Source organism: Pteronotus mesoamericanus, unplaced genomic scaffold (genome assembly GCF_021234165.1).
Source record: "Pteronotus mesoamericanus isolate MK-2021 breed Mesoamerican mustached bat unplaced genomic scaffold, CSHL_Meso_final contig_182, whole genome shotgun sequence".
Lineage (NCBI taxonomy): Eukaryota > Metazoa > Chordata > Mammalia > Chiroptera > Mormoopidae > Pteronotus > Pteronotus mesoamericanus.
In genome coordinates, this window is record NW_026555078.1 from 3,780,204 (window position 1) to 3,793,207 (window position 13,004).

The window sequence follows — 13,004 nt, forward strand, 5'->3', positions numbered from 1 at the left end:
CCAGAGGACCCAGGGCTGAGGTCAGCAAGTGGACAGGGGTGGGGAAGCCACGGAGCAGACCCACCCTCCAGGTGGTAAAGGACGCAGCCCGAGGGGGCCTTTCAAGCTGTCTCGGAGCATTGCCTGTCCATTTAATGAGTGACATCTTACTGCACTGGATTTTCCATTGAGCAAACTTGATACAATGTGAAGCTGAGTGTACTTGACCTCTGTTTCAAAATTTTCCAGCAATGCTCGGAAATGGACTGCATCATACTGGACAAAGTTCCATTCGAGTAATTACCAGGGAGAGGTATTAGCATCGCACAGATGCGAGCACTCCCTCTCACGGGGTTAAAAATATCTGCTTCCAGAGCTGTGGGGAGCATTCGGGAAATAACGCCTGGGCCGCTCTTGGCACCAGCCCCTTATTACTCTCTTCCCCGAAGGCTTGATAAGCGAACTGAAAGCTTCATCCTGGCCCAGAAGCCCCTTCCTTGGCTTCAGCCCTGGCGGCAGCTCATTAACGGCTCTGCTAATCAGTGTTTCCAGTCCACAGCGATGGAGTCCCAGGCCCTGATCCTCAAAGCCCCCGACTCATTGCTGGTGGAGTGGTTTTTGTTGTTGTTGTCTGTTTTCAGAAAAAGCTCATCTATTTTTTTCAAGACCACAAGCGGTGCGGCCCTCTGTGCTTTCTGCTGCCGGAACAGATAGATCCGTTGAGGAAATCAGGTTCAAGAAATCCTCACAGCCAGCAGTTTTAAATGCCCCTGAGCGCACCTTCCAAACCTAGAGAACGTACAGGTTAACTGAACAAGTGTGTACTCAGCGCTGAGCCATTGTGGGAGATTGAATTACTACCCCCAATTCTTCAGCCCTCCCTGTATTCACCCTCTCGCCTTGGCCTCATTTTGGGCAGAGTAATGCCACACTCCTTGATTTGGAGCTTGGCCATGTGGCTTGCTTTGGCCAATGGAATGGAATGCCAGTTCCAAGACTAGGCCCTAAGAAGCCCTCCACGCTTCTGCCATTGCCAAGGAAGAACTCTCCCCTGCCCCCGGGAGCTGCTGCCCCACCATTCTGCCACAAGAGGGTGCTCACAACCCAGAATGGAATTCTCCCAAAATCCTTTTCTTAGAACTGCGACTGCCGCAGGCTCAACCAGGTTAGCAGCCGGCAGTCTGCCAGGCTGGCAGGGACGGTGAGAGGGTGGAATCCAGGACCTCAGCATTCTTGGCCTGCTGCCCAGCGCTGAATTACATCCATTTAATATTTAAAGAAAGTTTATTTTTTCAGGTTTTCTATTTCTTCTTGGGTCAATTTGTTAATTTCTTTATAGTATCAAATATAGTCATAAAGTTGCTTATAACATTTCCTTATTATCCTGCTAATGTTGTGATAACTACTCTTTTATTCCGTCCTTTGTTAGTTATATTTGTGACAAATATTTTCTTCCATTGTATGGCTTGACTTTCCATATTCTCATGGTGACTTCATTGAATAGGGCCTCTTGATTTTAATGTATTCAAATATAGTCATAAGGTTGCTTGTAACATTTCCTTATTATCCTGCTAATGTTGTGATAACTACTCTTTTATTCACGATGATGGTGACTTTTGTTTTCTCTCACTTTTTTCCTTCATCAGGGAAAACTCTCGCTGCGGTTTTAAAAAGTGTTACTAAAATAAAAGTTAAGATTGTTCTCTTTTGTTATTGTGTTTGTTTTCTATGTCATTGATTTCTGTTCTTATTTTTATTTCTTTTCTTTCACTTACTTTGAATTTAATTTTCTCTTCTTAATTTGGAATAAGATAATTTATTTTAAATCTTTCTTTTCTTCTAATATAAACATTTAAAGCTACACCAAAAACATTTCCATACCTTTTGGTGTTTTATCTTCATTCATTCAAAATAGTTTCTAATTTAACTTGTGATTTTTAAAATTTGTCCCATGGATTATTTATTTTTTAAAGATTTTATTTATTTTGAGAGAGGAGAAGGACGGGAAAAGACTGAGAGAGAAACATTGATCAGTTGCTTCTCACACGCCCCCAATCGGGCAGCTGGTGCGCAACCCAGGCATGTGCCCAGAGAGGGAAGCAAACCAGTGACCCTTGGTTTGCAGGCCAGTGCTCAGTCCACTGAGCCACACCAGTCAGAGCAGTCCCATGGATTATGGAGAAGCGTGTTACTCAATTCCCACATATCTGAGGAATTTCTAGATATCTTACTGTTATTAATTTCTAATTTAATAGCTCTGTGGTCTGATAATGTACTCTATGCCTTTGACCTTCTGAAATTTATAAGACTTATTTTATGGCCCAGTGTACGGCCTATCTTGCTGAGTAGTCTGTGTGGTTTCTTCAGTCTGACAATCTATGCTTTTTGCATTAAGTATTTATTTCGTTGATATTTAAATAATTATCAGTATGGTTGGGTTTAAGACTACCTACCATCTTGGTTTAGTTTTGCATTTGTCCCATACATTCTTTGTTTCTCTAGTTGTTTCTAGTGTTTTTCCTAGAAATTGAAACATTTTTAACTTATCACATTCTGTTTTTAACTAACAGTATTCTACATCACAACAATATCAGAAACTCCCAATATTAAATTCCATTTATCCCTCCCCTGCCCTTTGCGCTCTTGTCATATACTTCACTTCTGTGTACGTTATAACCCCATAAATATATTGTCATTAATTTTTTAAAAGATTTTATTTATTTATCTTTAGAGAGGGGAAGGCAGGGAGAAAAAGAGGGAAATACCAATGTGTGGTTGCCTCTCAAGCGCCCCCTACTGGGGACCTGGCCCGCAACCCAGGCATGTGCCCTGACTGGGAATCAAACCAGCAACCCTTTGGTTCGCAGGCCAACACTCAATCCACTGAGCCACACCAGCCAGGGCCATTGTCATTATTTTTAATCATTATTTTTAAGATTACATTCATATGTTTGTATAAAGATAATTCAGAAGGTATTTTATATTAACGCACATATTTGCCCTTTCTTATGCCCTTAGTTCTTTTCTGCAACCTGCAAGCCTCAATCTGAGATGTTTCCTTCAATCTGAAGAAATTTCCTTAGAATTTCTTAAAGCGTGCATCTCCTGACCAAAAAAAAAATCTCTAATAAACTTCTATTCATCTTAAAGTGTATTTGTTTCTCTTTCGGTTTTGTACGGTATTTTCCCTAGATTTAGAATTCTAGATTGATAAAGTTTTTTTTCGTTCAGTATTTTTAGAAGTCATCTTTCTCTTGTTTTCTGGTCACTACTGTTTTTGATTTTAAAAGTTTGCTATTAATCTTGTTGTTTCCCTATATAAATGTTTCTTTTTTATTCTCTGGGCTGCTTTTAATTATTTTATTTCAATATTTGATTGTCAGAAGTTTGACTATAATGTGTCTAGCTGATTTATCCTCTTTGGGATTCAATGAGCCTTTAGGATCAGTGAGTTACTGTTTTTGTCTTTATCAAATTTGTAAAATTGTTAACCAGTATTTTTTCAAATATTATTTTTTACCTATTATTTCTTTTCTCACCACTTACATGTGTGTTTGGCCATTCAGTACTATTATACAAGTTATTGAAGTGCCATTCATTTTTCACTCTCTGTGCTTCACTTGGATTATGTTTATCGACCTTTCTTCAAAATAGATTCTCTTGTAGTATCCAGTACGCTGTTAATGCCATTCCATAAATTTAAAATTTTTATATATTTTTCAATTCCATTATTTCCATTTAGTTCTACTTTGAGCACACAATTCTCCTGGAATTTCCAATTATTTGATTTCTTACATATTCTAGATTCTTACATATATTTATCAAAATAAGTTTAAAGTATATTTCTGATAATTCCAACATAAAGGTCACTGTGAAACTGTGTCTATTAACTGATTCTTTTTTTTTCTTGACTACAGGTTACACTTTCCACCTTCATTGCATGTCTTGTGATTTTTTTTTTATGCCTGACATTGTATCTGGGAGGGGTTTATCTCTGGAGTTTAATTATTTTATATTTTGTTGTCCACAGCTCTTTCATGGCTTTGAAACAGGGGGTGGCCCATGATAGCACACAGTTCAAATCCAGCTCACAACCTGTTTTTGTACAGATCATGAAATAAGAATGACTTTTACATTTTTAAAGGACCTTGAGCAAGGAGCAGAGGGAGGAAGAGGTAGAGAGGAGGAAGGGAAAAGAAGAAATAAAGACCATGTGTGACTTTAAAGTATTTACTCTCTGATTCATACAGAATGTTTGTCAACACTGAATTTAAAGAAAAAATACTTTTTTTGTTTATCCATTGATTTCTTATTTTTCAGCAAGTAACAAAGGTCTTTCACATACTTCCATATCTCAGCCAGAAGCAGAATTCATATTGTGTTTTTAATTTCTATTTCCTCATTCACTGAGATGATACATCTTCTGTGCATCTTTTTATATATGTATTGCTTCTTTGAATAGCCTCACTTCTTTGTTTTTTTAAGTCTCTTGCATGTTTTTCTACTACACAATTTGCCTTTTTTGATTTGTAGAAGTAATTTATATATTCTGGATATCAGTCCTCTATTAGTTATATTTGTGACAAATATTTTCTTCCATTGTATGGCTTGACTTTCCATATTCTCATGGTGACTTCATTGAATAGGACCTCTTGATTTTAATGTATTCAAATTAATAACCTTTTCTCTTATGCTTAAATGCTTGGTTTAAGCTTTTGGTCCTCATTTGCAAATTCCAGGAAACCAGAACCAAACCAACTGGCAAGGTGGGTGGTGTACATTGATTCTGAGGTTATCCTTAAAAGCAGCTTGTATAACAGCAGGTCTATTTGTGGCTTAGGTTTTTGTTGTTGTTGTCATTAACGTTGAATTTATTGAAATAAAAATTAAAAGCTAATATCCTTAAGTTTTTAGGCTTAATTAAATCCTTAATCTTCTATGTATAAATCTAAGAGGGTCTTTACAACCTAGTTAACCAAGTCCTTTAAATATTATAGGTTGAATATATATTAGCCAATTTTCTTTTTAAGTTTGTATCTATACTTAATTTTATTCTTAAACACCGTAGTTGTTTCCAACAAGGAAAGTCTTCTCATGAACAAGGTGAATTTTATAAATCTAATAAAATAAGCTTATGCAACTTTGAATGTTTCATCTTTATAATCACAAGATTAAATCTCTTACTGAAGCACACCATTAAAATTGGAATCATAACTCTAATCTGTTCCATATACCAAGTTCTTATGCACAAATAAAATATTCAATATATACAAATTATTCTCAAACATTCAAAAATAATAACACCATTTGTTTTATATTTTATTTTCTCTTCAAATAATTATAAACATGCCTAGGTTTTTAAAGTTATGTTCTAAGATGGTAGTTTTTAACAGGGATGGTACTGCCCCCTAGGGGACATTTTTGAAATTTCATGGTTTGTTTTTAGTAGTAAGTGATGGAAGGATGCTCTAGTGTTCAGCACACAGAGGTTGAGGATGCCGGACATCCTGAAATACACAGGAGAGTGCCACACAATTAAAAGTTATTCTGCACAAATTTCAAAGGTCTCTTCATGTAAGCGAAGACTTCATAATTACCTGTGCCTAGAATTTCACCATGTTTTAAGTGTATTTTTTTGCATAGTTTTGATATGGATTGAATTTTGCAGGAATTGCAATTATCTTGCAAATCATGTAGAGACTGTACTTTGATATGTCTTGGACTCTACTAAGAGTTATTGACCATTTCAGAGAACTGTTGTGAGTAGCAATGTCACGGAACTTGAGTCAGTCTGCTTGTGCAGCAGTCACATTCATGGTGATTAGATATAGATCTATGGACAGGAATATATAGATATATTTCTTAATCCCTTGTTTCAAGTGATCAAATATTTTATAACTTCATAATTTTCAGTTAAATATTGTATTATCTTAAATCTAACCTTAATAAGCCACTTATTATATCTTCTGCTAAAAGAGTACTTGAGCATATACATATTGAAATACAAACTTTTTATTATAAGTAACTTTCTTTTATTTCTCTTTTATACTACAGTTTGAGAGAGAGGTATATTATGTAACTAGATAATGTTATGTATGAGTTCCATTTCAGGATAGGAGAGATTATTACAAAGTGTTTTTAAGCTTTAAAAAAATATGTAGCCCTGGATTTATAGTTGTGATACTGCTGTCCTGTATACTGTAATTGAACAATTAAGTAAGTAGATAACAGGTAAAGGGAGCATGTTTTTTTCCTAATTGAGTGGGAATTAACAGATAAGAAACGGGAGAAAGGATGATCCATGTGGTGATGAATTAGAGTTGGAAACATCCGTATGAACTCATGTTTAGCTCAACATCAATACATGTGGTTACAAATAGGAATATTTACAGATATATGTAATACATGGGTTAGTATACATGCATATATTTTGTACAGAGAGGGTGAGAGGAAATATTTGTATGTATAGATGTAGGTGAGGGAGCCTAGAAGCAACACCACCACAGTAACAATGAACACACCTAGCATGCAGGTGTTTACGTCAAATACCATGCTCTAACAAAAGGAACCAAGAACTTCAGTTCTAGGACTAGGACAAGAAATAGACAAAATAAGCCTGCAGCATCATATATAGTGCCAGAAGGTAGGGAAACTGTACACACACAATGATGGGGGCAGGTGTTAGAGAGACACAGGAACCAACAGAAAGACTCACAATGGCCAAAGCCAAAAAAACTTGAGCAAGAAAATAATTAAAGTACTATTGGATTATACACCAAAGTATAAAATAGGTATCCATGAGTCCATACAGATTTAAACAAATAATTAAATAGATAAATAGGAGAGAAGAGACAAATCTCCTGTGCAGACGAATTCCAAATAATTTATGAAGATTCTCCATCCTCAACAAGGTGGAGCTTAACTCCCCACTCTCCACCTGTGGGCTGTATGCAGTAACCTCCTTCCAAAGAGGACAGTGTGGAAAGGAATGTGAGGAAATGGCTTCGTAGGGGACACACACAACCTCAGCCAGGCGATCATGCTCAGCGTCAACAGTAGTAAGTCATGTTGACAGTATGCACCTTTGACATGACGTAATAAGAATGGTGCTTTACCTCTGTGGTCTTCCTCCCCCAAATCCGTAACTCTAATCTAATCACTGGAAAAAATTCAGACAGATCCCAGTGAGAAAACATCCTCCAAAATATCTGACCAGTCTTCCTCAAAACCGTCAAGACCATCAAAAACAAGGAAAGCCTGAGAAATGGCCACACCTTGAGGAGTCTAACTAGCATGATGACTAAATCAGTGTGACATCCTGTGGGGCCCTGGAACAGATGGACATTACATTAAAACTAAGGAAATCTGCATAAAGTATAGACTTTAATTAATAATAATGTGCCAACAGTGGTTCATGAATTGTAACAGATATACCCTACTAATAAAAGATGTTAACAGAAACTGGGCATGGGATATATTTGAACTATTTACTATCTTTGCAATTTTTCTACAAATATAAGCTTTTCTTAAATAATAAATTTTATTTAAAAATAGGTAGCCCTGCCCTGGCTGATGTGGCTTAGTGGATGGAGTGCCAGCCTGTGAATGGAAAGGTTGCTGGTTCGATTCCCAGGCAGGGCACATCCTTGGGTTGCAAGCCAGGTCCCCCGTTGGGGGCATGAGAGAGGCAACTGGTAGATTCTCTCACACACTGATGTTTCTCTCCCTCTCTTTCTCACTCCCCTCTCTCTCTAAAAATAAATAAATAAAATATTTTTTAAAAAAGATATGTAGTCCTTATAGGCAGACAACTACAAAACTTTACCAAGAGATACAAAGGAAAAATTTAGATAAGTAGAAAGAGTTATCATGTTCTTCAATGTAAATAATAGTTTTTTGTAAAGATAACTCTCCCTAAATATTTATTCCAAAATTTAGCTTAATTTCAATCAAAATAGCAAAGAATTTGGGGGAAAATTGAAAAAATATTCTTAAAGTTCATCTTAAGAATTATTACTTAGGAAGAGCGGGATTTTTTAAATCTAAATCAAAATTGGTAGTCAGATAGTAAATCAAAAATTAAATTAGTACACATTAAAACAGTCTAATATTGTTGCAAGAAGAGATAGCTCATTAGACCAGAATAGAACATTGAGAAGTAAATATACTGGTACCAGTATATAAATTTTGAATATAAAGAGAAGATCTCAAAGCAGAGAAGAATTGAAAAATAATTTAATTAATGGTGTTGGAACTTGCTAAGACATATATAGATATGGAAAGTGCCCTATATGTACATGTACCAAATTAAATTTCAGATGGATTAAAAGTTCATTTTAAAAACTGAAACCCCAGAAAAACCTAAAGACAATACAGGTTATGATGAATCTGGTAACTAGCAGAAAGAGGCTTTTTAGGCACAAAAAGACAAAAACAATAAGCCAAAATCTTGGCAAATTTGCATAAATAATAAAACTTTTCTGTGTTAAAAAAAAATCCCTCCCCCCCAAAAACAAGGCAGTGATGAACTGGGAACAAAACTTCGCAACATCTGAGAGAACAGATTCATATAGTTAATATATAACACATTTCTAGATATCTGTAAGGGGAAGAAATACTTCAGTGGAAAAAGAGGTCCAAGAATATAGGAAGACAATTCACAAAGTAAGCATTGAATATTTACAGAGAGGGAGAGGGAGGGAGAAAGAGAGGGAAAGAAACATTTGATCAGTTACCTCAGTTGCCTCCCATATGCCGCCTGGCCAGGGACCAAATCCAGAACCCAGGCATGTGCCCTGCACACATGCACCCTGAGCAGAATCGAGCCTGTGACCCTTAGCTTTGGGGAACGAAGCCCAACCAACTGAGCCACACCAGTCAGGGCAGCAAAGTTTTGGTTTTTGGTTTTCTGGTTTTTGGTGTTTTACAAAGCTAATAGTTAGGAGTGGGAAAAAATAGACTCTCCCACATACTTTTAGGGGGAGTGTAAATGGGTACAGTATTTTTGGAAGGCAACCTAACAGTAAGTATTAATTGCCATAAGGAATGTATAGTTTCTGACTCAGCAATTTCACCTCTAGGGATATATGATCAGAAAATACTGTGCACCATGACATAAGTACTTCATGCTAGGAGAACTCATAAAAGCAAAAATTAGAAAGAATGCCAACTCAAAAAGAGGAGCTGATACACTGAATTTTATGTAGTACATCCACAGGACAGAATGTTTGATAAGCAAAACATGGAAATTCTGGAAAAGGCAAATGTGTAGGTAGGGAAGGAAAACCTTTCAGTGGTCCCCAGAGTCTGGGGAGCCTCAGGAAGGGGTTCGCTGCAAAGAAGCATAAGAGGAGAATTGGTTGCTGGGGGAATGGGTGATGAAAATGTTCTGTATCTGAGCTGATTGTTTCACAACTGTAAGTTTGTCCAAACTCATAGAAGTGCACACTGAAAGGCTGAGTTTTACTTCATGTAAATTACACCTCAATAAAATCAACTTTAAAAAGAAATCCTGTCAAAGAATATTAAACAACCTGGAGAAATCTAAATCACCAATGAAATAAAATCAGGACTTTGCAAAGGAGCATGACTGGAGTGATGGGAACTTGGGGAGGGCTGGGTTACACATTCAGAGGGTGACAGGGGTGGGGTGGCCTTGGCGAGGTGCGCTAAAAGGAAACACGCTCAAATGAAATCAAGGGAAATCAAGTACTGTTTTTCTCCTCAGGTTGTTGGGGGGGGGTTGTTTTTTGTTTTAAATGGGGGCAGGTCGGGGTGGGGAAGTGGATACAACCGCTTGGAACCGCAGCCGCACTGGCTTTGATGTTTCCGTAGAGACATGGAGCAGGAGAGAAAGCCACCAAAGGGAAACCAAGCGGCGGCGGGGCGGCGGGGGGGGGGGGGGGAGAGGGGGGCAGGAGGGCAAAGTGGGTAGACAGGAAGTGGGGTGTGGCTTAGGGCAGGCGAGCTAAGGCCCCAGGCAGGAGGAAGGCGCATTCCTTCCTGCCTTTTGCAGGGGTGAGAAGCTGCGGGGGGCCAGCAGTGTCCCCACTGGTTCGCTGGGAAAGTAACAGTCCAAAGAGCAGTCATTTCCTGAGTGGACACCGGATTCTGGACCAGGAAGGCCTCATCATGATATGTGAGTCTTGCTTTCCCCTGGCAGGGTCGGGGGTTGGGGGGTGGCTTGGGCAGGGGGCTGGCCTCCTCGGCTCCAATCCAACCCCCGACGGGCCAGAGGACTGGCTACCTTCCTTCACAGTCTCAATGACCCGTCGTCCCCCCCACCACCACCCCACTTTGTCTCCCTAGGGACAGTGGCAGCTGCTGCAGTCGGAGGAGGTGAGTTACTTGGGGCCCTCACCCTGGGAAGGGTGGGGGACTTTATAGACAGGGTGCTGCAGGGCTTAGCTGGTGGGGGCTGGCTCCACCCCCCCAACCCTTCCTCTCTGGAGCTGCCTGGGAGAGTTTTAGGGGAGAGAGCAGTACTCCTGCAGAAGTGGCACCTGGACCCCCAACATAGCTGCTCCTCTAGTGCTTACATATAATGAGTGCGCAGACGAGAGTTCATTTGAAAGGGCGGTTGCTGTTAAAAACTGCAATGGTTTAGTTCACCCTCCACATTCACATACTTGCACAAACTTGAGCCCAGGGAGGGGTAGTGACTTCCTCAGCGTCACACAGCACGTTAGAGACCCGTCCAGGGCTCTGCCTGGACCTCCTCTGCCGTCTCTGCCCTCCCCCCGCCCGCCCCTCTGCACCCCCCACCTTCTTTACCTTGGCACCCGGCTCCAAGCCGCCACTTCCGGTATGCTCAGGCCGACCCAGCCCCTCTTCCCCGCAGTGGTGGCCGTGGTCGCTGTGCCCGTGGCTCTGGGGGCCATGGGCTTCACCGGGTCAGGAATTGCAGCCTCCTCCGTAGGGGCCCAGATGATGTCATCGGCCGCCATCGCCAATGGGGGCGGGGTTGCCGCCGGTAGCCTGGTGGCCACTCTGCAGTCCGTGGGTAAGTGTCCTGAGCAGGAGGAGGAGGCAGAGGATTGGGATCGGGAAGGACCTGTCCTCTCCCTCCGGTTCCGAGGTCGTCGGTGCCCCTGGCCCTTTGTCTCTCCCTCCCTGTCCTCTTTCCAGCACCTTCTGAGTGAGGTTTGGGGCTGAGTGGAGCAGTGAGGGCGTCCTGGGAGGGAGCGGAAGGGAGGGGGAGCCCAGGGTGAGTGATATCTGGGCTGTGGGTCCAGATCTACCCAAACCTGACACCTGGAGGGCCTCAGTGGGTCCCCGCACTCTAGTGACCTGCTGAGTAAAGTGAGGGGACCTGAAGCAGAGCCTGTGGCCGAATCTCCTGTCTTACACTTCCCTTGAGTTCACTCCGTCTCTTCTCTCTCCGCCACCTTCTGCACCCTTTACCCAGAGCAGAGCCCTGTAGGTTTCAGGACCTAGAGGAGGGAACTGGCTGGGACCTCTGGGCCTCAGGCCTCCTGAGGGTCCCTGGCCACTGGCCACTGCATGTTCCCCATGCTCACCCTCTCTTCTCCGCAGGGGCAGCTGGGCTCTCCATGACATCCAACATCCTCCTGGCCTCCATTGGATCAGTTTCTGGGGCCTTGCTGGGACGTTCAAAATAGGCACCCCCTTCCTCTCCCCCAGTTGACCCAACTGAAGGGGACAAGCCAGGAGAAAACATATTCCAAGTCAAACCTCTGAAACTCCTGCTCAAGTCAGAGAAGCATGAGAAATAAAGAGCACCTGCAAGCTCACCTGCCCGTCTCTGCTCCTTGCAGCGCAGGCCGGGATGCTGCGAGCTAGAGGGCTCGGTTCTCCCCTTCCTCCCAGCCTGCGTTGTGACAGAGGGACAGCGGGGTGACAGGCTGACCGAGCACAGGATCGGTTCACAGCAGGCTTTGGCTGGTCCTAATCTTAGAAGGGATGGACTGTATAACCCAGGGCCATTCATGGGCCTTCTGTGGGCCTCGGTTTACCCCTCATTCAATGGTGGGGTTGATAAACCTTCCCGGTGGGAGGCTGGGCTGAGGAGTAGCCAGGATGCATACTGACCCACTGACCAGGGAGCCCTTGGCCCTTCCTCCTGAATGGCCACTAGACATCCAGAGATGAGGGACACCAACCTTCCCTGGGTGACCTCACAATTCCTAGGGGGAAGCTGGCAAGCAAACCCCCAGGACAGGGCAGTGTGCCAGAGGTTACGTGGGCTCCAGCACGTCACGGGGAAAAGACCGAATCACATGTCACTACACTGTGTCTGCAAAATCAAACAGGAACCGACATTCACCAGCTCCTACCCTGGTGATGGAGGCTTTTGAATGTCCCTAAGTCTCTATTCACCTCCAGAATGAGTTCTTTTTTCCTGCCAGAGAGGTGTCATTCTCTGGAAGGTATTTGTTTTGTTTTGTTTTGTTTTGTTTTAAGGATAGATGCAAAATAAATAAAAATTATTCTAAGACTTCTGCTTACACCCCCGTAGATGGTTTTGAGGAGGCCTCAGGTGCACAGCCTGCATTTTGCAGACCACTTCATGGCCATGTCAAGAAAAGGACCGCTTAGAGTGTAGAAAGCTGCAACAAGAAAAGGCCAGGCAACCCACACAATCCTAGCTTTTCTTGAACCCCTAAGAGAACGGAAGTCGCAGGGCCACCAGATGGCCTGAACTCTCAGGAAAGTGGAACACCTCCAAGGGGAGCACTGGGCCACTTGGGGCAGCACACGGCGGGGAGGGGCACCGCAGTGCAAGCAGGTGAGAATTCAGCTAAACCCTTAACTGATTGCTCAAGGCCAGGAAGGAGCTGGTGTGCCGCTGTGGGACTCCGAGCAGCTGCAGGCACAAGGCTGGTTCCCACCAACCTGCGGGCTCTCCTCAGAGGACTTGCTGGGTGCTCCCAAGAAAGATTAAGGGCAGGCAGAAACCCAGAGGAGACTTCCCTCACTGGGGCAAGATTGGGGACGAGGCACTGTGCCCCCCATCTCTCTTCTCCCTGGGGAACAAGAGCCTTTTGCTGCTGAGGGAAGTGAAG

At 42.2% G+C, this 13,004-nt stretch overlaps 1 protein-coding gene across 1 annotated transcript; it reads left to right on the forward strand.

Moving 5' to 3' along the window:
- Positions 1-9,936: 9,936 nt before the first annotated feature.
- LOC129065702 (interferon alpha-inducible protein 27-like protein 2) lies at positions 9,937-12,403 on the forward strand. The gene is given in 4 exon segments (XM_054566961.1): positions 9,937-10,117; positions 10,288-10,317; positions 10,820-10,981; positions 11,515-12,403. Coding segments are annotated over 4 exon segments (399 nt in total). The 5' UTR covers positions 9,937-10,110; the 3' UTR covers positions 11,715-12,403.
- Positions 12,404-13,004: the final 601 nt, after the last annotated feature.